General features: G+C 35.8%; 1 protein-coding gene and 1 long non-coding RNA gene across 4 annotated transcripts in view; both read right to left on the reverse strand.

Moving 5' to 3' along the window:
• Nucleotides 1–26,344, reverse strand: part of LOC309503239 (neural cell adhesion molecule 2) — a 213,748-nt gene that overhangs the window by 16,635 nt on the left and 170,769 nt on the right. For all 3 annotated transcript variants that reach the window (XM_082175944.1, XM_082175943.1, XM_082175945.1), the window contains exons 8-14: nucleotides 22,278–22,423; nucleotides 12,717–12,867; nucleotides 11,495–11,682; nucleotides 10,222–10,318; nucleotides 6,407–6,580; nucleotides 4,718–4,837; nucleotides 4,435–4,556 (exon numbers count right to left, since the gene is read on the reverse strand). In XM_082175944.1, the coding sequence (XP_082032070.1) occupies nucleotides 4,435–4,556; nucleotides 4,718–4,837; nucleotides 6,407–6,580; nucleotides 10,222–10,318; nucleotides 11,495–11,682; nucleotides 12,717–12,867; nucleotides 22,278–22,423 (998 nt within the window). The remainder of the gene's footprint in view (nucleotides 1–4,434; nucleotides 4,557–4,717; nucleotides 4,838–6,406; nucleotides 6,581–10,221; nucleotides 10,319–11,494; nucleotides 11,683–12,716; nucleotides 12,868–22,277; nucleotides 22,424–26,344) is intronic.
• LOC309503260 lies at nucleotides 13,215–14,955 on the reverse strand. Its single transcript, XR_014207585.1, has 3 exons — nucleotides 14,919–14,955; nucleotides 14,375–14,447; nucleotides 13,215–14,296 (listed from the first exon to the last, which is right to left on the reverse strand). It is a non-coding gene; the product is annotated as an uncharacterized lncRNA (long non-coding RNA).

Raw genomic sequence — 26,344 nt, forward strand, 5'->3', positions numbered from 1 at the left:
AAAAAAAAAAGATTCCTTTCAAAAAGATGAAATTAATGTCCTTTTAGAGGAGATAGAGTGAAACAAAGATGTAATTTTTAACAGATTAAAAGGATTTCTTTTATTTATTTTTTGTTCATTCATTTAATTTTGATTAAAATTATTAGATTAAATTATTTCTATTTTTTGTTTTGTTTTCTGACCTTTTTTATTATTTAATTTATACATTAATTTAACCAACAACAAAAAAAGAGTAATAAAGTGTACAATAAAGTACAATCAAACCTTATATTATAATCACATTGCATTTGAATAAAGTTAAAGGTGTAATCTGTCGGTTGTCCTGCAGGTGTCCTCATAAATCTGTCTTCTTACGATGAACTTGGTGATGTACGATTACTCCAGAGCACTCGTAGATCTACGAAGATTTTCAAGTGCTACTTAAGCTACGATGCTTTTGGGAAACAGACCGTAATATTAAGATCAGTCGTACGATCGTTTTTACGATCAACTTAGGCTTACGATGCTTTTGGGAAACGCAGCCCAGGTTCAGAAAGTAAAAGTCCTCCTCAGTATTTTGTTCAAATCACCTGGATTTGCTAATTAGCAGTTTTTCAGGAGATAGAACTAATTAGTGAAATCAGCTTGTTAGTGCATGTGAGCGGCGTGCGCTCACAGGTGTGTGAATATTGGCTATTTTTAGAACCAGAGATTTTTCTGCGTAAAAAACGTTGCACACATGTGTACGCACGATTAGTGAATGAGACCCGTTGTTTTATTTGCAACAATGGCAAAATGAAAAATTATATTGTGCTCCTCACATTTGTTTAGCTATGCAAATTCACTTATATTCAAATAGCTTCAACAACATATTTTTAATTATCTTTTAATTAGATAATTTGTCATTTAATTTGTCGCATTTGTCATATTTTAGGCATATTTGTCAATTGATTGGTTGCAAATATAAATACAATTTGGTAATTTATTTATACAAAGTGAATTTTTTTTTTTTTTAAACATAAATAGTTCTTCATCGATTTTCTCTGATGGATGGAAATCAAAACATAAGATTATATATTAAGAGGCCGTCTGATCCTCCGAGCAACAGATAAGAAAGAGATGCTTTTCTCTAATCCTCAAACTTTTTCACACACTTACAGCAGAAACACTCCAACGCATCCATTATTCTCTTTGTGTCCCTGGCTGCAGAGAATCTGAGCACGAGTGTGAGCATAATATAGTGTGTGTGTGTGTGTTTGTGTGTGTGTGTGTGTGTGTGTGTGTGTGCCGGCTGTTCCGCCAGCTAAAATTTTAAAACTAGGCCCACACATACTGCCTTCAAAAACTCATTGCTTTTATATTTTGACATTTTCAAAACGCCTCAGCTCTTAAAAGGCTAAATGGTTGAATGTGCCTTTCACATGTCGACAGTCCTTAGGCATACTGTGACATCTCCATTTCCCCTGTTCTCACCTCCACATGCACAGACGGAGCAAATGAGAGAGAGGGAGAGCGAGAGAAAAAAGGAAGAGTACAAATAAAAGAGAGGGAAAAGATGCCAGCGGACCCTATTACGGTAGAGGAGGAAGTGAGGCATCACCAAACAGACTGAGACAGACAGAGATGAAGCAAATGAGGAAATGTTGAGGGGCCCATGAGGGGAAAAACAAACAGAGGGATTGTAGGAGAGAGAGCAAGCAAGCTGTGGTGAATGTGTGTATATACTAGTGTGGTAACACTCAATAACCTTTCAGAAACTGTAGACAAACTGTATTGATTGTGAAACAGTGGTGACATTGTAACTCCATGACGCAAAGTTACACAAGGCCTTTTAGAATGCTGACATCCACACGGGCACAGCTCTTGCTCCATGTGAGATCTACTCGGAGTCTTGTTGTTGAAAGGGTCTAATTTTATGCTACTAACAAATATTGACTGCAATAGTGATGTGACTGCATTTTTGTCGGCCAACCCGGAAGTTAGCGTCACCCTGGTTCCCTCGACAAAAACCCTACATTTTTCCATTGGCTTTTGGATTATTGCAGAAAATAAGGTCTGTGACAAACAAAAGCTTATGATTCTTACTAGTTTTGTTCATCGTGATAATCTTCACAAATTAACATAATGTTTATGGATTTTGAAGCGTAAATACAATGAGCAGAAGTCAAAAGCTAAACGTAGGCTATGAATAAAATACACCACAGTCCCATGACTTCAACCTCACCATCACTAAGCTTCTGACAACTCTTTTTTTTAGTCTTTGTTTTAAAACATTTTGCCTGAAAGTAAGAGTATTAATAGTTCGCAAAAGCATGATTATAAATACAGCGAGGCTGTGAATGCGGACTAGTGAGTAGATGAGTTTACCTGTTCAGCATGATGATGTTTAATGACAAGTTACAACCTCTGCTGTCCCATTTAGCCACTTGTAAGCAACCACATTTTAAAAGACAAGTTAAAGTAAAAAATAAAAATAAAAAACAAATCACAAGAGGGTATTACTGATGTATTTTATATATCTTGAGCTCGTGTTCAACACAGACCTTATTTCCAGACCATATGACCAGATACTATGTATTCTAAACAAAACAATGAGCGTGAGGCAAGAACACTATTTCTGTAAAATGAGTGGGCACAGATAATTATACTTTGTGAGTACAGATATCATTTTTTTATGTTTATATATTCACATATTCATTCATTTCCCCCCTGCAGAATAAGCGGAGGTTAATAGCTGCTTCACCACCAAATTAAAAGTTCCATGCGACTGCCACTAGGGGGTGAACTTCAGAATTGTTGTGAATGTCAGAGGAAAAAAGACGGCTTAAAGGAGTGTCAAAATGTTAATTGTTAAAACACTGGGCTGCATCCAATAATTGTGTAAATTAAGCGTAATAAAAGTAATCTTATGTGCACCGAGAAATTGTAATACTTTTGAAAGAAACATAGCTTACAGATTTTAACCCTTTTTTTTCTTCTTCTCAGGAATATTTAGATATTTAAATTGAATAAAACTCCAACAATAGAACTAGCTTGGTTAGCTGATTTCCTTAAAAGTCCATAGATATCGTAATCGCAAAATATCGTGTAACCAAATAAATGTATATAAAAAAGGATATTTTCCTCTTTAATGAGTCCAAAGGAACAGATTGCATTATTTTAGCTAGGCTATGTAAATGATAATGTACCATAGATTTCTATTGATTTCACATAAAGCTAATACTAATTACAATAGACTACCCTCAGCCCAAATCATAAACAACCCTAAAATAAAACATTTTATATTTTTGGAATAATAATAAAAAAACTGTGTGGGCTTTATTTCCCCATTGAGAATATCTCTGAATGTCCCCTCCACATTGTTTTTCTATCATGCTGGGGACTTTCCTTTGACTTATATTGTTTTTATATTCATAAGCTGTATATTCTCATGGGAAGTATAGGCTTTCCCCCACAGTGTATGTGATTTCAGTTTCATCAACAATATATGCAAAACCTGATCCACCCAAACCCCTCTATCGCACGCACACCAGTTTTAAGGAAAACGTCAATGCAGTTACACCTGACGCACAATAGTTATTGGGAAGAAAAGCCTTAAAAACAGCAGAATATCTTGTGCAAGAATTAGTTAAGAATGTTTTTATGCACGCTGTAGATCGTGCTGGTGCATAAACAAGGGGCATGGGCTCAAACAAAGAAATGCATTTTCACTGCTCATTACCAAAAGCATCGCCCACTCGTCTCCATGTGTTTACTGGAATAACACCCTCTGCATTTCAGCACAATCTCAGACGCTACACTTACAAAAAACCAAACCACAGGATTCCTTTTAGTGCTGTTTTTTATAGCTAGCAAATGATGAAGTTCATTGCAATTTGTAAAATGCTGTTCTGCTGGGCACAAACTGACAATTCCCCAATTAAGTCATAATAAAAAAATTATGGTAACACTTAAGTTTAGGGTCCAATTCTCACTATTAACTAGTTGCTTATTAGCATGCATATTTCTAGGATATTAATCCACCCACCCACCATCCATCCATCCATCCATCCATCCATCCATCCATCCATCCATCCATCCAATCATCCTAATATCCTACAACAAATAACAGTAAAACCTTTACTTACTACAAAAACCTTTCACAGTATAATTAATAAATGATTATAATAAATAAATAAATAAATAAATTAGTAAATAATGAAACAACATATGTATTTAATTAATAATAAAAAATAATAAATTAATTATCTAAAAAAAACTCCATAGAAAGTGGTTGTACCTCTGTATTCTGCATCATTTAAGCATGAACATTACCAGGCTTAACGAATCTTTTGAATCAAGATAAAATCATCACCACTGCAAAGTTTCATAAACTGAATAAACATTGATACAGCGCTACAGCAAAGTTTCCCTTGCGAGACTGGTTCATTGCGACTTTAAGAGCAGCTCACTTACTGTTTTGTATTTGACAATGTATTCCAGGATGGGCATTCCTCCATCGTCCTGCTTGACCAGACCCAGTCGGTACGCCTTCCCCACCCCTCGTTGACCCTGAACCGAAGGGGGACTTGGCTCTCCTGAATAACGAAAACAATGTATGAATGACCCACATTCATATTCATAACTGGTTGTCTATTAACTCAATGGTTGGCAGCAAAATACTACTACAATAGAGTAACAGCTGAAGGTTGTTTTTCCAAACCTACGCAGTTTAAGGGTCAAAGCAGATGGCACTCACGTATAGGCAGAGTTTGAAAGCTCTCTGTGCGGCTGAACTCCCCCTGACCTTTTCCATTCACCGCCGCCACTCTCACCTCATAGGTGGTGTTGGGCTCAAGGTTAGTGAGCAACACGATTGCTGCGGGAGAGAAAAACAGAGTGCATGGTTTTAAACGATTGCTTTCTCTAGTCATGCTCTTGGAAACAGGCCTTTTCAGGATTATTTATATTAGCTCAGAGTCCTTGAAGTAGCCTAACTTACTTATCTGATTATCTAATGGGCTCTTAAAGTTCCTGCAGACCCATTTGAGTGTTGTGGGTAGAGAAAAAAATCTATTTAAGCATTGTAAGTTCAGGCTGGACTGGAGTTGTATCTCCCACACCTATTTTGACCCTAGTTTGGGCAATTCTGTGTCAATCTGATAAAATTCAACATTAATCTATAATAAAAGCCAATTTGAGTGCTATATTCCTGTCAAAGCTCTGAAATGAACAAAAATTTGGATTTATAAATATAATTTATTATTTTTTTGGGTCATTTTGGAGTTTGATGGCCCAAATGCATATTCACTTTTATTCAGTTTAAGATAGTTGACAGGATACTCTTCAATAATTAATCTCTGTGTACAGTGTTTCCCATACACTGATTTATTTGTGGTGGCCTGCCACAATATCAACACTGACCGCCCCAATGATAGGTCTTTAATGTCGTGTTTTGCGGCATTACTGTCTAACAAACTAAAATTGAAAGCACAATAAGGCTTTGTGTCCTTATCAAATTGCAAAAGACTGTTTGTTTGCGCTGTGCAAAAAGAAGTACGCACATGATCAGCTCCATGTCTCAATTCACAGTGAATAAATGTGAACTCGATCTGCGCATGCTGAGTTTAGCATGCATTAAGGAACATAGTGGGCACCAACAGTTACGCATTATTTTCACATTTGCATAGCTGACGATTACAGCATTTCATTCGATTTGTAATGAAATACATTTGTAAACTTGTTTTCCACCTAAATAAAAGCTAGACTGAAGTTTCCGTCAAAATTCATGTATAGAAATTAGGACAAAAATAAAGTTTAATTATTTTTTTAGTGCATTTGTTTTACAATAAATAGCTATTACTGTCATAGGAATAATATTATAATATTTTTATTATTATTATGTGTAATGTAGACTGAGACACTATATCACAACTAAAAAGAGGGCTCTTTAAAGTTCAGGTAAAAGTCAATGCACTGACTTTTTCTTTGTTCAATTTGCACAATGAATATAGGTGGGAGAAATGAATTCTGAATTCTCAAATGCACCAGACTGATGAATTTAACTTTAAAATGTGCAAAATTTTCTTATGGGGGCATGCCCCTGGACCCCCCTAGAGGGACCGATGTCCAGCCACCACATTTTCACAAAACCCTGTGGGAAACACTGGTGTACTATGGAAGAAACAAAGTCATACAGTATATTTAATTTTTGGGTGAAATATTTCTTTAATGTTTTAATAAAAATAGGAAATCAATATTTAGAAATCAATTGCTTTAAATATGTGAACAACATTGTGATTTTGAGTGATAGATTAATTTACTCCTGGAAATACAGTACTGTTCAAAAGCTTAGGGTCAGTAAGATATTTTAAATTGTTTCATCGATAATTTTCCGGTTTAACACCGGCATTGATAAAACACAGCAGCGACCAACCATCGCACTTACTCTGTGTCCCCTGTGATTTCACATCCTTCCAGTCCTGTGAGCTGATGTCTTTGTATTTGACCAGGTAGTAACTGATGGGTACACCGCCATGGGAGTCAGGCTTCGTGAAGGTAACTGTGGCCACGCGCTGTGCCACCGAGCTCAGCCGAACAGAGTAGGGGTTTGAGGGAACATCTGTGACAGAGAAATTATGGGTCAGGGAAAGAGAGACTAACAAACGACTCCATTTAAGTGCCGAGGCCACAGTTTCTGAGAGTATCAAAGGAACTGGTTGTGTGTCTTTCTGTGGGGTATAGAAAACACAGTTATAGAGCTGCTTTCAGGGTCTTACAATCCAAGGTCCCTCAGCGAAAGACTTTTAAGACCACAAACAAACTCAGCAAGAAAGGACTGCACTGTACTCCCATCTTATGAAAAATACATGATGTCAAATGAAGGTTGAAAGTTAAATAAATATATTGAAAATTATATCTTATAAATAGAAGCAAGCAAGAAGATCGAAAGGTATTCTTACTGCCTAAAATCAATGGTAAAATCATGGTAACAGCGCCTCTCATGGCTTACTGCTTTTATAATTCTGTCAGGACCACTATCATCAAATACGATTGACAATTAGCATACAGTTAGGATTGGCGGTATGGTTCTGTTCTGGGCATGAACTCCCTGCGTATCCATGCAGCCTAGCATGGATAAGAGCAGGGAGAGCAGCAATAACAGAACTGGGGAAACAGAACAGAACCAACATGAATGTCTTGCAGATATCATTAATTAATAAAGATTTTAATGAACAACATAATTTGAGAATTTATTCTGATTCAAAGGGGAATCAGAATGCCAAATCCTGACTGACGAGAGGAGGAGCTGGGGATGGAGAAGGGAATTAGCTCCTGAGAAACACGATAGCTGTTGATAATACTGAAGGAGCTTATATATGAATACAGTGATAGGCGTCGTATTCCTATAGTAGACGTGGATCAGCTGAGAGTCAGCTGACGCAAGCTTGACTAACGTGACCTGCCAGAACTGACGCTACGCTTAATAATAATAATAATAATATATTTTTTATAAAGCAATACATTAAAAGGGTTAACATGAACTACTGTATGAGCAATATATTTATATACAGCATTAAATCAAGGTTAATGTTAAAGTAGTTGTCAGTGCATTCACAGATGTTAACAGACACAACTTTAGATTTGTCTATTAGTATAGACAAAGTAATACTAAAATGTATTAGTGAATGTAGAAATTAACATTAACTAAGATGCTGTAGAAGTATTATTCATTGTGAGCTCATGTTAACTAATGTAGCTAACTAATCTTAAGAAATGAAACCTTATTGTAAAATGTTACCGTTAAAAGACACCAATGTTTAATGTGTGATTAAATGTAATAATGACTAAAAAAAGTGATAGATAAATAGGAAAAAACTAACAAATATATACATATTTCTGTCTCAGGATGTTACAGTTATCTGTAAAAAAGAAAAAGTAATCCAGCTGATTGTGCATAGGGGACAACCTTAAATCCAGCCACACAATGGATTTAAATGTGATAAAATGTGTAAAATGCAGAGTTATAAACTCTCATTGGTAGCTGAAAAATATTGTCAAAATAACTGATAAACAAAAGCACTAGTGAGTGGGATACAACATATTTTATGAATGATTCCATGCAGGCTTTTTCATAACAGAGGCACCAATATTAGCTCACAGTCCTCAGGTAACACAAACCATGATGCTGCCAATCTGATACAAAAACATGTTGTACCTGGCCTAAACCTCTCATGCATGTACTGTAAGTGATACGGCATAGTTTCAGATATTTTTAGTTTTTTTGCCCTGCTAAGCCAGAAAACACAAACTGCTCTGAATAACAAGCATCTGAGAATTGGAGAGCCAGACCGCTGATGGAAAGATAAATAGCAAATGAAACAGGGAGAGGCAGCAGGATGACCGAGAGAAACAATGTAGGTGTGCATTATAGAGGATGAGGGAGAGGAAGAGCCAGTGGGACAGACTAAGACATTTGGGTGGAACAGCAGAGATGGACAGAAAAGGGAAGTCGAGCCACAGAATCCACCTTTGTCTGTCTGCTAGAACGAGGTATGAAAGAGTTTACAACACAGACAAGCACATGCACTCATATAGATGTGTTTTCATTGTGGTAAACACTTCAAGATGCTAACAATAGTAGACAACAATCTGTCAGAGTGATCTGCCTTATATTCGAAAAGGCTTCTGCCATAAGCTCTTCAAAGCTTGACTAACTCGAAACATGTTTTTGCTGGCTGTTTGAAAAGCTAAAGCGTGTTTACTTCCAGCGGGGCCACGGCATTCACTGATACAAAAGGAGATTACATGTACAGTACATGGACAGGCAACAATGAGACTGTTTGGGACTTTTAATGTGCCTAAAATCCATTCAAGCCTTAAAGGTGAAGTATGTAATTTCTGCAGCACCAAGCAGAATTGAAATAATCACAGTTTCCTGAACACTCCTCACACCCCATTTGCCATTATTCCACCAAACAGATAATCCCGTTCCAAATGTTGGTTGAGACGAAAATTTACATTTTAGACCCAAGGTTTGACTGGTTCACATGTAAACTATTCAATATGGACCCAAAAAGCATTGACGGCCATTCAAAAGTAGTCATGTATTCAAACATTTTTTATTTTTTACAAACAACATTTAAAAACCCTCATCCTTCCCTTGGGTTATTTTGACTCGGAAAATATTTTTGAAAAAATGTAGTGTTCATCAGAGGGGTCCAAGACCCCAGGATTTTTTGTAGCACTTCAACAATGAATACACAAAATTTTTTTTAATGAATTCAAGGATTTTTTTTGTGCTTGAAATAAAAAAAAGTAACAAATCCTTCCCTCGCGGGTCAATTTGACCGCCACAGGAGTGAATGGAATGCGAGGAATGCTTCAGTACACATAGAAAAACCAAAAATGCTCAAAATATCATGAAATATCATGCTATATTACTTTTTTCCACAAGAGGTCGGCAAATACACCCAATGTAAGATATTTTGAGCTGAAATAAAAGGTTTATGCATGAAATTGTGAGTTATTTTGAATTTAAGTTGAAAGAATGTGAGGAATGTGCTTAAAATACTAATTTACTATTTATTATTTATTGATAAATTCTAGTAGTTTAAAGGTAAAAAAAATGCATTAAAATAGATAAAATATTATCAAAATGAAATAAAATAAGCTTTCTGAAAAAATAAATAAAATAAAAAGTATAATTTTAGGGCTTATTGTTACAGAACGCAAGGGAAGGATAAGGGTGAAATCACAAATATTTGTATTAAATTATATAAGATGTTTTGCCAGTGACCAATTGAAGGGCTCAAAATATTTGCTGTTTTATCACTTCAGAAGGTTGAGCAACTGCCATTAAAAAGCTAACAGATAGCTTTTCCCAAGTATTATAGACCTCTACGCTCCACTACAGAAGCGAGTTTGGGGTGGGATTCCCGCATTTCGCTCTTAGAAGCATTTGGAGTATTTAGGTAAGCTGTTTGGAAACAATAATTATTATTTTCAATTCCACTTGTTACAGTAACTACAGCACACTAGAAATCGTAACTAGTTTCTCTCGTCACAACATTCATAATTCATGGTGGTTACGGTCCTTTGAAATTTAATCCTGAGTGACATATATGTTGTTGTCTCTACACGTTAAACTGGGATTCAAATAAAGTATTTCAACATTGAAAATAACAAATTTGGTTACTATTGTCATGCAGCTAATACACTGACAGACACAGTAATCAGGTGGATTATCTGAACCACACTCACCTGCCTGAGCTAGGATGAACTCCTGGAAGCGCATCCCAATGTTGTTCCTGGCTGTGCAGTTGTAACGGCCAAAATCTCTGTCTGACATCGGGGTAACCTGAGGACAATGCGTTAGTGAGATCATACATTTCTCTCACATGCTTGTCATTGTAAACTTCTAATGACAAGATGTTGTTTTGTTATTCTTGAGTTCATTTGACACTAATATTGCTCAGTAAACATAACTGCTGAGGGCACATCTGTTTCCAGTGAATTCAGATGAGTTGTCTAGTTCAGATGAGGTCACAAAAGAAAGACAGATCTGCTTGTATCACTACAAATAAAATTCACTGCAGATAATAATGTTATAGCTTGCTACACCTGTAGCCCTGAATGTTTTAGCAAAAGATTTTCCAGGTTTTACATTATAATCTACATACCATAATTTTGACCTCTGTACAATCAATAATGACAAAAATCCCATGATGTGTGATAATTTCAGAATTTTGTGACACTTCAAATGATGGTCGTTGTGATCCTATGTCTACCGTCATGATTGTGAGGAGAACATGAACGTGGTGTTACACATGTCTTCCATCTCATCTCACGTTACGTCTTCTCGGCCAATCACAGTGGAGAATAACGCTCACGAGCACAAGTTAACGTTCCTGTTTTTAAGTCAGTTGTTTCCAAGCTGAGGTTGATAGTTTAGCAAAAACGTAATTTGCAGGCAATGTCAAAAAGTTGTTGGTCTAGATAAATAGCTGCATTCTGTACGTTTGAATCATGTACAATCATTTTCTTCCAAATACGATAATTTTGAGCTTCTGGTACGGTACTTGGACGTTTCCAATCTGGCAACACTCATCTAGAGGCAATCCAACACAGCACCAAAATTGTTTATCATGCAAAAAACTTGAAATGTATTAATATTATAAACTGCATGATCAGTAGCAAATAATACACTGTATCAAATGGTTTTGTAGCACAATATATATTTTTATTAATTTGTATTTTTTTCATACAATTTTATATTATTATCTTTTCTCAGTATTTCTGATTATTAATTGTGTAGCTTTCTAAACAAACCTGATGGCAGCATTAAAAGCAAAAAATAATTTAAGTAAATGTAACTTACAAAAAAAATTATGAATGAATAAAAAATTGTAGGAATTAAAATGTAATAAATATTAATTAAAAAGTTAAATATTAATTAATGTTTAACTCCTATGGTCTTTCTATCTTAGCAAACACAAAGATCCAATAGGAGTGAAAATATCCAACAGTAGGTTACCTCTAGGAGCGATTTGCCGGGGATACTGTGCACTCGCATATTTCCAGCACCCTCACTGGGGATGGTCAACTTTTCCCGTCTCCACAGCATTGTGGCCGGAGGGTTAGACATAACATCACAGCTGATGTTGACCGGGTTCCCTTCCCACGAGAAAAATATAGTGTGGTTGGTCTGAAACTTTGGTGCATCTGTGAAAGAACGGCAAAAGAGTACTCAGTAATGGCACGCCAAGCTCTTCTAACTGTCATCCATCAAAAACTCATTCAAGATTAGCCGCCCGAGGTCTAAATTAAATCCGAGCATGTACCAAGCAGGTAGGAGCTTCCACATTTGAGTAAACCGAACACTTTATCATGGAGTTCTTTTTCACCTGGGTAAAATGGGCTCCTAATCATACTGAATCTAAAGCATGGCCACTTCTTGCAGGTTGCCTTTAATTTTTCAAAACAACCCACATACACTCAAACCCCATCTTCTCCCACAATGCAGTGGGTGGTGGAAGATTTCATTTGGCAGTATGAAAGAGAAACGCAATGAGGCAGAGGGTGTGAGATAGAGAGTATCGTGATATTGGGAAATGCTGCCTTATATGTGATTTCTCAGTCTTACACCCACATACACCAGCAGACACACACATAGACAGGCACAGAGGAACAGCACACACACAATCACACCCATTTTTTCCATTAAAGAGATTGATGCAGCCCACAGTGTCACATCGGTGACAGATTGAGACTGAATGAATGAGTATATTAGCAACCCTGCTAGATGGTCCATTCCATTGCACCCCATAATGAGATATATATCTACCCTGCTGCTGCCACTGGTTCTAAGGATACAGAAGGATACATAATACAGAATTGTAATTTGAATTTTAGGAAGTGAAATGAAATGTTGATGTAAATTAAGCTTTTTTGTTATACATTTCATTTTTCAGTACAAATGTTATCATAAACACAACATAATTGGTATTTCCAGAATAAATACATGATACAATGATTATTATTATTATTATTATTATTAATAAATTAAAAATAGAGAATAGGCATAATTAGTTTAATTGAATGATGCAATTATTTATTTAAATCCTCTTCCTGCTACTCCAATTCAAATACCAATTCAGTTTACTGAAAGCTGTGACCAATTCAATTCAAATTCCAGCTCATAAATGATTAAATTCAGAAATTTTCTCCACCCTGCATTGAACATTTAGACCACTCACACTCAATATCCAGGAACATGCTCTTCTGATGTCCACCGATTCTGCTGAGAGCCTCACAGTCAAAGCGTCCCCAGTCAGATAGCCTGACTCCAACAATAGTCAGCATGGATTCGCCATAACGGCCTCTCGCCTCCACACGCCCATCTGTACTCTGAAATTTGAAAAGTAGATAAACACGATTATCAGATAGTCAAGGTTGTACACTGTAAAAATAAAAGGTGCCTGGAGGAACCTTTTGGGGTTCTTCACTTTGCCACACCGGCGGAACCATCTGTAGATCCTCTAGGCACCCTTTAAAAAGGGGCGGTTCTCTGAGGAACCACACAGGTTTCCTGAGGAACTCTTATATAAGGCACTGTGTGGAACCACTGTGGGTGCCTCCAGGAACCAAATTTCAATTTTATTTTATTTTATTTGTATTAAATTAATTTCATGTTGTTACTATGGTTACCACCATTAACTTATATTATAATAAACAAACTGAACCAAATACAAAATAAGAATTGTTTATTACATATTTTAGATCCATTTTAATACATACACTTCCATGCACTTGAAAAAAAAGCTAGTAATAGATTAATATCAATGAATACACACACACACACAAAAATTGTATAATACATAAGTAACATGAATAATCAACCATGTGTATACAATAGGCTACACAAGAAAAGACATCTCAACAAAATGCATGGAAAACACGTTCCATGTAATAAATCAATGTAAAAAATTAACAATTTTGACTAATTAAAAATGTCCATCTTCACTTAATTTTAAAACATGTGTTTCAGTCCGATGGTAAGTCTGACGTCACTGTTTCCAAGTCCAAAAGCTCTATCAGATGCCAAAAACAAACAACAAACAGTGCTAATATACACTCATTGTGCTGTAATATTCCTTAAAATTAGGATCCTAACCTTTATCTCTATTCCGAAATCTCAGATGGTTTAGTTGTTCAGCTATTTTGAATCATAAAATGCTGAAGTCTGGGATGCCGTGAGACTGGAGACTGTTATGTACACTATGGCTTTTGAAAAGCTTAAATGTGTGACTTGAATCAACAGTTCCCATAAATGGTTGTTGAGTATTCTCAATATCTAGAAACAAGATAGAGGAAGTAGAAGTAGAGGCTTCGACCCGGAAACAGTATATTCCTTATGTCACAACAAGCAGAAAACATTTTCCATTTTAACAGAGTTAAGGTGCAGTAAAATGATCTGTTGTTCTGTGAATGTTCACTGGTGAATTCAGTCATTTCAATAAGAATCCACACGATCGACAATTTTGTGTGGTGCTTCATACATTACATCGCTACACTGCTGACAATGGTCAATGGACCTTTTTGCCTGTGTAATTTCACAAAATTCACTCGATGCAACATAAAATGCAATCAATTATAAAATCTTCACAAGGGACACGTGAGGTACTTAACGAGTTAGAAAAGTGAAAAGGTGCATCAGCTTCATTTTCTGTTTGCTTTTCCTCTTTTCTGGTGGATGGTCCAGGCACTTCAGTGATTTTCAGGTCTACAGGAGGATTTTTATTCTTGATCAAACTTGTATTTCAGCTTACCGAGATCCCTGCAAAGTATAAAATTTACTGTTAGTAAGGTTATTAAAGTTATTAATTAATTTCCTCAGCCTTGTGACGTTCCAAACCTGTTTGACTTTCTGTCTGTGGAACCCGAAAGCAGATCTCAGGCATAATACAACCCGTCACCATTCAATATCACTGCATGAAACACAAGCATAATTTTTTTTTGTAATTCATTCAAACTATTCTTATGTACACTTGTCTAGTTCAATTCAATGCAACAATTTATGTAAAAATGGTTAAGCTCCAAAAATGTCCCAGAAAAGATCCTAAAAATAATCAGTAAGTCTTCTGAAGCCATATAATAGCTTTTTCCTTTTTTTTTTTTTTTGTCGAAAAAGACTAAACTTGAAGTTATAATTCAGGGTTCAAATGTCTTCTATTCAAATGCATATGATTAAGGTATAGCCTATAAAAAAATGCATAGCATTATTAGCTCCAAACCTGTGATATTTTTTTTTTTCTGAGTAACATGAATGAGATTTGGAGCATGAGGGAAGATTTTCAGAGAATAATTGATTAAAAAAAGTTCACAGTCAAACAATACAATTTCACACAGAGAAAGTTCATAGTAATAAAGTACGTGCATGTGGTGTATAGGTAACTTACTGTAATTCAATGTTGCCTCTGAAATGTACTGGTTGTTCTGGGGAAACAAAAGAACAAAGCAGATTATTCACAACATAATATTTATTGACCAGTAAATGGCTTTAAAATGGTATTTGAGAGAAAGAGGGCACCTGTAGTAAGTAAAGTTAGGCTAAACAAAAGCAGACCAAACTATATTAACCTGCTTTTGTTATTCATAACAAACGCCAATGACGACAGCAGGAATCAGCTAAATTAGTTAGGCTATATAAGCAATTTGAAGACACAGTTTTACAGAATATGTTGAATTGAATGACTAAATCAATCTAAGACAATAAGTCAATAATTTCCATTTGTTCATTAACTTACGTTAGATCAACGTAGTTATGCATCGCGGCTAAAACCTTCATACCAGTTACTGTGCAATAAACGAGTGGTAAACACTGTAAAAAAGTAGTAATGTATAATAAATTTAGTTTATATATATGTGTGTTTGAATATATAGTGAGTAGACTCTGTATTTATATTTATTTGGCGAGTTTACAAACCTTGTAACGAGCCGAACAAAAGGCGGAAGCTTTGATGAGAGGAGCCGTTACCCGATGACGTCGATCAGCTGAGCTTTGTTGCGCGCGAGCAGCGCGAGGATCACTGAAGCACGACAGCAGAGGAATAGCAGCAGTTTCGTGACAGAATAAAACTTTTCTCCTCCTAGTTCTTCTTCTTCAAATAATAATTTATGAAGAAGTAGGTAAATTTTTTTATTTTATTACTATTATTTATTCAATAATAAATAAATGTAAGCTACCCAGGTGAAAAAGACGTAGGCTACTGTTAAATGTATTAAAAATGCATTCAGGTATATTTGTATTGTAGGCCTACTAAAAACACACTCAAGTAAATTTTTAATAGTACGTCTTTTACACCTGGGTATGTATACTGAATCAAACTTAAGTAGCCTATAATAATAATAATAGGATAATAATAATCTCATTCTGGCCTCACAGAACCATTGGGTTCCTCCAGATGCTGGCTTTAACATAAGAGATCTTCCAGGAACCACTTAAATGTTAAAAGATCTTCCAATAACCCTTTTATTGCATTCAAGTTCCTCTATTTTCCCCCAAAGCACTTCGAGGTCTCATGGTAATGAAAAGGTGACTCCAGAACCTCTGAACTAAATACAAAGTGCTTAAATGATCCCATAAGTTCCAGCAAGAACCTCAAAGATTGTCAATGCTCCTCCAGTAACCCTACTATAGGAGAAAGAGCTTTGAGGCACTTAAATTACATTTTGAAGTTCCTTGAGTATCCGACAGGATATTTGAGGCTCCTTTAGTTTTTACAGTGTAGGATTAAGTATAAAATCATGTAATAGCAAGAAGTGGGGATTTAACAAATTAAGACATGACTCACTCACAAGTACAGATCCAAAGTAACCAGGGAGTTTTAGGGGATTTATGAGGTAAGGGTGAAAAGATTGGTGCAGCTTTTAACACAACTCAAGCGTATCATCTGCTTTTCCCTTCCATGATCAGACAGACATTTATCATGTTAAATATGTACATAACTATTTCTAACTTCCCACACACTCTGGTCCCACTTGTGAACACAAATTCAAGTTAGGACTGTGTCATGTCCTGATCCCATTACTCCCTCTAAATAAAGAACATAAAGCTATTGTATCTTTTAGAAATATCGACAAAAGTGTTATGATACAAGGCACCAATGTTCAACAAATAGAAGTTGTAATATAGTTAATTAGCATAACTGTAGGTGATATTATGCATACAGGCCCTGTGCCAAAGTGAGCTGGCAGGCTTTTAAGGCATGATAAGCATGCTAAAAAAAAAAAAAAAAAGCCTGCTCCAGGAAGTGTAATTATGCCGCCTTCAAAATCCCCTTCTTGTAGACAATTTCTAAAGCAACATGAAATTAGCAGAAAATACGACCCCAAGCTAAGTATGAAGAAAACCAATCCAAGATTTAGAGATGCACTGATCGACCAGCCAGGGACCGGTATTGGCCGATTTTATGCATGATCGGCCCGGACCGTTGACCGTTGAACAGTTTCATGTCTTTCTGATTCAGAGCCGGTCCGTTTTGTTGCCAGCGGCACAGACAATAACGTCAGTGCGAGTTCTCGAAGTGACACACACCGGCCTCTTCTACCTCTCTCATCTCTATATGCTGTCAATTATAGTTCTTTGAAAGAAAATCGGAATAGGCAAAAACCGTTATCGGCAGGTCACACTTTCAAAAAAATCTGAATCGGCCAAGAAAAATAAATAAAATATATATATATATATATATTTTTTTTTTTTTTAAGAAATTATTACTTTTATTCAGCAAGGACACATTCATTTGATCAAAAGTGACAGTAAATGTTCAAAAAAAATTCTATTTGAAATAAATGCTATTTTTAAAATGCTTTAAAATGCTTTCTATTCTTTAATCAATCCTCAAAAGAAAGAAACATTTATTATGATAGTATTTTATGCTTAGAGCAGTGCGTTGTTAGCTAAGCAACATGATAATGCCAACTTCTATTAAAATGAATAGAAATGCCCCTTTGTGTCGAGACACAATCTGTATGATGCATGTTGCTGATATGTAAAACTTTCCAAAACGCTCACTAAACGTGTTACATTTCACTTTGACGACTTTATAATGGAAGTAAAATAATGCCAAATGTTTTTGAAACAAAAAAGCCTGTTGAATTGCACTACTTGAAAAAAAAAAACAATGCATTCTTTAATGCATTGTATTTTTAGGGCTTGCATTTTCATGGGCTGAAATTCAACATGGTTGAATATTTAAGCTGTGAATATTTAAATTCAAAACATTTAAAACATATTTTCATTATTACAAATTCAATAATCCATATTCATCTTTCATATTTCACTTCCAAAATAGTCAAACTGTTTAAAAATACAACCTATAATATTCAACAGGCAATTTTTGGTCCATTTTATTTTGCTAACTGTTGCTCTGTCTTCGTCAACAACACGCGCTTGCACTCCCTGCTGGTGAGGTAGACTAACAGCAGATGGAGAGTATGCTCGGTAATCTACTTCTTTTCCTGCAGTTCCTGGATGTCAACGTAGAATTTTCTGTCGAATTTGAACCACTGAATTTGTGGAAGCGAATTTGCAAAGCGAAATAAAATGGACTGAAAATTGCCTGTTGAATATTGTAGGTTGTTTTTTAAACAGTTTGACTATTTTGGAAGTGAAATATGAAAGGGGAATATGGATTATTGAATTTTTAATAATGAAAATGTGTTTGAAATGTTTTGAATTGAAATATTCAACCATGCTGAATTTCAGCCCATAAAAATGCAAGCCCTAAAAATAAAATGCATTAAAATGGAAGCATGGTTAATGCAATGCAATTCAACAGCCTTGTACCTGTTTCTTCAAGGCATTCAAGGCATTCAATGCCTTGTCCCTGTACTTGTGTAATGACAATAAAGTTGAATCTAATCTAATCTAAAAATAGGCTTTTTTTGTTTCAAAAAACATTTGCCATTATTTTACTTCCATAACTTTAGAAAACCGAATCCTTTTCGAATTTCGAACTTCTATTTTACTACAGCTTCAAATACAACACATAAACCAAAGGCTTTTTTGAACCACTGGCAAAAGAAATTTAAATCCGTGAGAGGATATGAATGCCATAGGATGGCAGACCCTTCCAAACATGGATCTCAGACAGTTTAACCATCTTAAAAGCAAACAAGTTGAGCAGACATTACACAGACCTCTGTTTCTCAGACCACAACACCGCTCTGATGTAAATCACCTCTTCAGTTTTTCCCACTGCCCTCTGAAGCGTTCACTGCATAATAAGCAGCAGTGGGATGTGTGGCGGTGTCAGTTTTGATTAGTGAGAGTGAGCAGTAGTGTGGTTAACAAGAGGCAGTGCATGATGACAGTTTTGAGGCCTGTCTTCCTGTCTCAACACCCCGCTCATCATCCGAGCTGACCAAAATTGCCCTCAGTCAGTCACTAATCTCCATACTCATGCTGACACATGCATCATAGCAACCAGGTCCATTTCCCAGACACTCTCTGCTGAAAGAAACAGGTCACACCAGCTTAAAGGGATAATTCACCCAAAACTTTAAAATTTGTCATCGTTCAGTGCCCCTCATGTCGTTCTTCCAACACCGTCTGGCTTTCTTTCTTCAGTGGAACACATAGCAATTCTGAAGACTGACTTTCTATGCAATTACAATGAAAGGCTTTCAAGTTTCAAAAAAAGATGGAAAAGCATCATAAAAGCATCATAAAAGCGGCCCACATGGTTTGTGCACTGTATTTCAAGTCTTTTGAAGCTATACAATAGTTTTGTATCAGTGTTCACTGACACCAGATCAATGAGGCAGTGGGTTGAACTCAAGGACTGGACCAGTTTGATCTGGGAACAAATCATTGAGATTTTTGTGAACAACCAATTCATTGAAAGGATCTGATTCAAAAGAATGATTCATTTATGAACTGGACACTACTTTTCTCATAAACTCACCATTATACATCATGAACACACAATGGAGAAATAGACTGGATGTCAAGATTTTCAGTGAATACATTTAAACTAAGTCTATTCGTCACACTAATCTATCAAATGGCTTCAGAAGACTTTAAGTATGGTGTACCAGTCATTTGGACAACTTTATGGTGCTTTTATTGTCATTTGACAAACTCTCTCCCCATTCACTTTTATTAGCCTATATGAAAAGTGTGAAGGGTGTTCTTAAGAAATGTACCTTTTGTGCTCCACATAAGAAAGTAAGTCTTTTTTAAGTTGACCATTTCTTTTCTTTTTTTGGAACATGGAACCAGTGACAACAGCTGATTAAGGATGAATTTGGCCTAAGCACCACCAGGACATATGGTGTATGGTGACACACACACACACACATACATACATACATATATATATACACACACACACACACACACACACACACACACACACACACACACACACACACACACACACACACACACACACACACACACACACACACACACACACACACACACACACACACACACACACACACACACACACACACACACACTATACTGATCTTTGACAGTTTCTGTTCCCATCATCTTTCCTGGCAGGTCACTGCAATCACATTTGCCATTCTGCAGGATACATTCACATTCAATGCAGACATGGAGCTAACTAACTTAAACCAGCTCAGACCATCTTGGACCAGACCATAAATTACCTTGGACCAGCAAGAAGCCATATAAAACCATGTTAAACTGGATTCAGCTGTATTTTTTTTTAAATGAACAGTGTTTCATTTGGTTTTTCCACATTCAGATACCTCTAAAGTGAGACATATCATTCTAAGCTGTTAATTGGCCCCCATGGGCTGTGCTAAAGCGCCAAATGTCAAATCTCTCACCACATAGTTTCACCATTCAACTCGTTCCTAGCAGTGAATTGGTGTCCATTTTGAACGCTTACTTTAACAATTGAGAGTAAAACGGAGGGGAGGGAAGAGGCTCCCAGATCAATTGTTTGCAACTTCTGAATTCAGGGCACAGGTTCTGTCCCGGCCCCTGTGTAATTGTACCAGACTAACTCCCCTACCTAACCTCAACATCCCTCCACCTCTAAAAGAGCAGCTTAAATCAAACTCATTTTGTTCATATTGAGTGGCGGCAAGCATCGCTGCTCTCCTACACCTCTTTGTATGAATCCTCTTTCATTTCCCAGCCACGCAGGCTATTCTAATCGCTACCTGAGCAGCTCCTGCTAGATTAACTGTGATGGGGAGTCTTTTCACAGTTCCTCCCTGGAGTCAGGCTCCGTTTGCCTCTATTGTTGACACCAACAACCCACCTTTCACAGAATTCTAATGATCTTTGACAGTTTCTGTTCCCATCATCTTTCCCGGCTGGCCACTGCAATCGCATTTGCCATTCTGCAGGGCGCATTCGTATTCAACGCAGACACGGAGCGTGCCGGTAGGAACTGCAGAGCATTATTGGAGCACAGAAAGCCTTCTTCAGCCTTCAACCGGTACACAGACTGAGCGTGCCTCAGGGCGGTGTCTCTCCGTGCCAGTCTATTATATCCTCTAATGCCCATGACTATTACAGTGGGCGTGAGCAAAGACTGAATGTCTCACATATCTGGCAGTTAATGTGCTGGCAAAATGCTACTGTTTAGTACCAGAGAGGAAATGGTGGTTGAAAACCTGCAAATATAGTACACATACACGTGTTCTTGTAAATAGTTTGGTTATTACAGTAGATGTTCACAGCGCTCAAAAAATCGCAACATTTTGCCGGCCTTTTTTTTGTTGTTGGATTCTTCTAATTAATTATTTTAAAAAAATTATTCACTGAACTTAAAATGCTAAGTTGCTATGACTTAACATCTGCCATTATTGCAACAATTAATAATTTAGATTAAGTCTAACAAGAACAAGAAGTATGAATTCTATGCAAAGTTGAAAATTCTATGGTTTTAAATAGTTCATTATTATGTTTTCTATAAGAAATGTACTTGAGAGCAAAATGCTTGTTGTCCCAATCTAATGACTAAATGTCAGTACGATTTTTATTTTTAATTATCAAAAGTGTGTAGAGGCAAAAACAAGTAACTAACAAAACAGCATCAGGCATAAGAGACATCAGGATCAAATTGTTCTTAAAAGATATTTATTTCTTGCAAGAAATGTTCCCAGTCTGCCCGCAGACCAGCTGCAGACAGAGTGAGACCCAGAGCAGAGGTGGGCCCGCATTTTTATAGTGTTATCTCTTTCAAAAGCTATCTCTTACAGCCCCCACTAAACAAAAGACACAGAGGAACCCCTGTGGCTCCCCTTACCCCCTAATCTTCTCACCCCTGAGTCACACACACACACCCTGCAGCTGTATTAACATCATAAAATAAACTCAAAATACAGACAAATGAATGTATGGCATTCATTTGTTAAATCATTGAAAATAAAGACAAAAGGAAAGATTAATTTTTTCCTACAACAAGTGACAAACGACAAATAACATAATTATTACAAAAGATTTGTAAACAGCAGTTTACAAAAAATGTTTTACAGCTCTTTATGAATAGAGCATGTTAACAGCAGTATAATCGCTTAAATGTACATTATTAATAATACAAAATGCCTAAAGGGTCATGTGACACTGAAGACTGGAGTAATGCTGAAAATTCAGCTTTGCCATCACAAGAACAAATTCGATTTTTAAAACATATTAAAATAGGAAACAGTTATTTTAAATTGTTAATAATGTCTCACAACATTTTCAAATAAATGTAGCCTTAGTGAAGATAAGAGACTTCTTTCAAAAACATGAAAACATCTTAACTTTAAGAATCATATTGTACCTTATCTCCATCTGAAAAGCTATGTCCATCACTTGCTCTCCTCCAGGAGATTTCAGGCAGAGGTTCACCCTCAGCTTTGCAGGAGATCATAGCAGCACTGCCTTCAACAGCCGTCACATTCCTCAGCTTAGTAATGTGGGGCTGGACTGCAAGAGAGGGTCAAAAGGACAATGTGACAAAGACAAAAGAGTAACATAATAAAGAGTGGGGATATTTAGAGAAACATGGAAGCTTAGCTTACAATAGTCATATAACATACATCACTGACTACCTTTACATGCACAAAAATACCATATGCATAGTAATCCAATAGCCGTGAAGCATGTAAACAAATATAATCTATTGCTCAATAAAGATTTCTTGTTCAGAGTACATATTGCTCTTGGGTAACAATTCAGTAAAATATCAGACTGAACTTTGCGTCAACATCATCATTCTGGTCTGACTATCAAAAATCTTTCATGGGCACCCAGATGGAAGAGAAAACAACAGAATATTGCAGAAAGGTCAGCGTTTTGCTGTCTGTCTAGAGTTCAGAAAAAGAAACAGCACATTGACAAGCACAACACATCTGTTGTATCTGAATCTAACAGGCTCCCACTGGTAAATAAACATTAGTAAACTGCAGGGGTTGTGTGGCATAGGAATACTTTAGATTCTCATCATAAATCTAAGATGAGGCTTGTCTTGTGTAGCTGCTCATTAGTAGGGTAACTGATGTACAACAGCGGCAGCCTTCAAGCAAAGAGGTGACAACATCGCAGCATTTAACCTGATAAATATACATCAGAAAATGCTTTCCCGCAGGGTGCACACTAATAACGGATAAATAAAAGAGAACAGTAAGAAAAAATGGCAACACTTTACAATAAAGTCCCATTAGTGAATGTTAGTTAATGTATTATCTGACATGAACAATGAGCAATACATTTGTTGCATACTGATTAATCTTTGTTAATGTTTAGTTTGTAAAAAAAAAAAAAACTTTGTTGTTACTTCATGCCAGCTCTGGTTCATTAAATAATATTAACAGACAACTTTTAATTTTAGCAATGCATTAGTAAATGAACATGAACTAAGTTTAATACATGTATTATAAGTGTTTTTCATTGTTAGTCCAATGTAGTTAACTAATGTTAACAAATGAAACCTTATTGTGAAGTGTTATCAAAAACAATCTTGTCAGCATAATCTCTTTCTCTTACTATGTTGACATTAGAGATTTACGGAGCCCCTAAGGGGACATGGTGGTGGAAAAAATAAGTCAATTATAAATAATAAGTCAATGCTTTTGCATTCACTCACAAATTTTGTGCGTTCCCCCGAGAAACCTGGCGTTCACTCGCAAAACTTTATGTTCTTTGTGAGTGAACGCAAAGTTTCTCGGGGGAACGCAAAACATTTGCGATAGAAGGCAAAAGCATTGGCAAAAATGGTTTCCTCCCATCTCAATTTTTATTTTTATTTTTATTTTTTACCATGTCCCTTAAGGGGGATCCATATTGATTCAACTAACAATTAACCCTTAAACAGGCAAGAGTGGAAAATAATCAGCAAAAAAATAACTGATCATGTTACTTTTGATATTATCTGGAAACATATCCAAAGGATTTTTGAATTTATGAGGTGTATCTCCCAGGATACGTTGCCCTATTAAGGTATTAAAAAGCCAAAGTCATCAATATTCCTGTGATGTATTTGATGCAAAAAACATGTAATATGCAAAACATGTCTAAGTGTCCTAACATTGAGGCATCTAAAATTCTTGTTTTACACTGCTGAAATGTCTCATCTTCAACCTCAGGGGTGGGCAACTTTTGGCTCCATTCCTAATGAAACATAGAATGTATGACACAACATATCATTTTCAAGTAATCCTAAAGACTTTGGTTCGATTTTTCATTTTTCAACTGTGTGAAAACCTACAAGAAAATATCTATAGTAAAAAAAGCAAAGTTGTTGTCAACTGAACGTGTGAATATTAACATTTGTAAAAATTTTAAACTCAAAATACATAGATTGTCACTATTGTGGATTGTTTTCTTACCCTAATCTGGCAATGTATCTCAGGGGATACAGATGTTTCAAAATGTGCTAAACAACGATATATACCTTAATTTTCAGTTAAGACAGTGTTCACAATTAATTTGAGCAGTTTTATTGCTTTTTTAAATGAAGAAACTACTTTCCACAAAATCGGAAAGTCCAGCACGATTGGCTGACAAAACCACATACTCAAACAGACTCAACTATGATAACAATAACAGTATTGGGTGACATTTTTTTTTTTATCATGCCTCATACAAGAGACTATATATCTTGTGGTGCACATTGAAATCTAAAAAAATAGGATAAACCTAATGACAACGACATGACATAATGACATCTTTGTTAATAGATAGCAAATGCAGCCCAAGATTTGTACACAATGTCAGTTTCATTGCACACTTTGAACAATATTCATTATTTAAGAAGGATTACTAAAACACCGCCGGGAAAAAACAAAACAGCGCTGAGATAAGGCATGATGAGATAATCCAGCTCTTGAACCTTGGGATGCCATTCATTCAAAACAAAAACAAGTTTTATGAGCACGCAGGAAACGCGAACGATACGTGCCTAGCTGAGTGGAAACCCTAGCAGCTCCGTCTCTGTCAGCTGTCAGGGGTCATAAAGGAAAGTTACAACTCAGGATCCCACCTCGCTTTGCAAAACAGAACTCCCATCCAATAACGGGGGCTCATTTAAATGAGTTGCTTTGAAGAATACCTTTTGCTTGCACATGGAAAGGATTCTGATGACTACAGAATAAATCTCCATACATTTACATGAGCAGACAAGGCGCTATCTGAATAATCTGTGAAAATGTTGCCAGCTTCATGAAAATCAAAATTCCTTGCCACAAAGGATGTGTCACCCATTCTTATGTAATTTAGGCTGTCTGTTTATGGAAGAAAAGCATGTTGTATAGCCAGACTGGAAATCACAGGGATTTACCTGTCAATCACCTTGTTCTCAAAACATAAGGGTTTACTCAGTTGCACTATCCATTAGGAAGATCTTAAGTTTTTAAGTTTTTTTACTTTAATAATAAACTTGATTTTGCACTTAGGATTATTATTAATTACTGGCATGCCAGCGATAAGAGCAAAATATTTATATAAAATGTTTATATAAATGTATATATACACTTATTTATTAAATGTAAATTCTGTTAATAATATATATTTAAATTATTTTTAATGGACATTACCATTCAAAAGTGCAGTGGCCAGCAAAAATAAAATCTACCGAAATTAATACTTTTATTAAGTGAGGATGCATTAAATTGATCAAAAGTGACTGTAAAGACATTTATAATGTTACAAAAAATGTAAATATATTATATAATTTAATAAATTCTCTTTTGAACTTTCTATTCATCGAAGAATACTGAGAAATAATGTATCATGGTTTCCACAAAAAAGCGCAACAATTTTTAACATTGATACTGTAACAGTAAAAAAAAATTAACATCTAAATCATCATATTAGAATTATTTCTGAAAGATCCTGGATATCGAAGACTGGAGTAATGTCTGCTGAAAATTCAGCTTTGCCATCACCGGAATAAATTCCATTGGAAAATATATTAAAATAGAAAACTTTTTTACAAATTGTAATATTTTACGATATGTACAATATTATGATCAAATAAATGCAGCCTTGGTGAGCATAAGAGACTTATAAAAAAAAAAAAAAGAACAAACCCCAAACTACTGAAACAATTACCCCATGTTCGCTCAACATGTAAATATTCAATTTCACAGCTCTCAATATGCATCCATTTTAACTGCAGAAAAACGTGGAAAAACTATTTTAAAATGTAAACACTGGTTTTTATAATGAGCTGATTTTTCATACTAAGATGTTTTGTTGCACATGCAAACACACTCAATGACCCACAACTACAATTATCACACATAACACAATACTCAAAGAACAACAAACACAAACACCAGCACAAACTATGCAGTAAAACACTAAACAATGAGGCTCTAATTAGTATGATTTATTCATGCTGTTGTG

Source organism: Leuciscus leuciscus, assembly GCF_965113295.1.
Source record: "Leuciscus leuciscus genome assembly, chromosome: 7".
NCBI classification, from domain to species: Eukaryota; Metazoa; Chordata; class Actinopteri; order Cypriniformes; family Leuciscidae; genus Leuciscus; species Leuciscus leuciscus.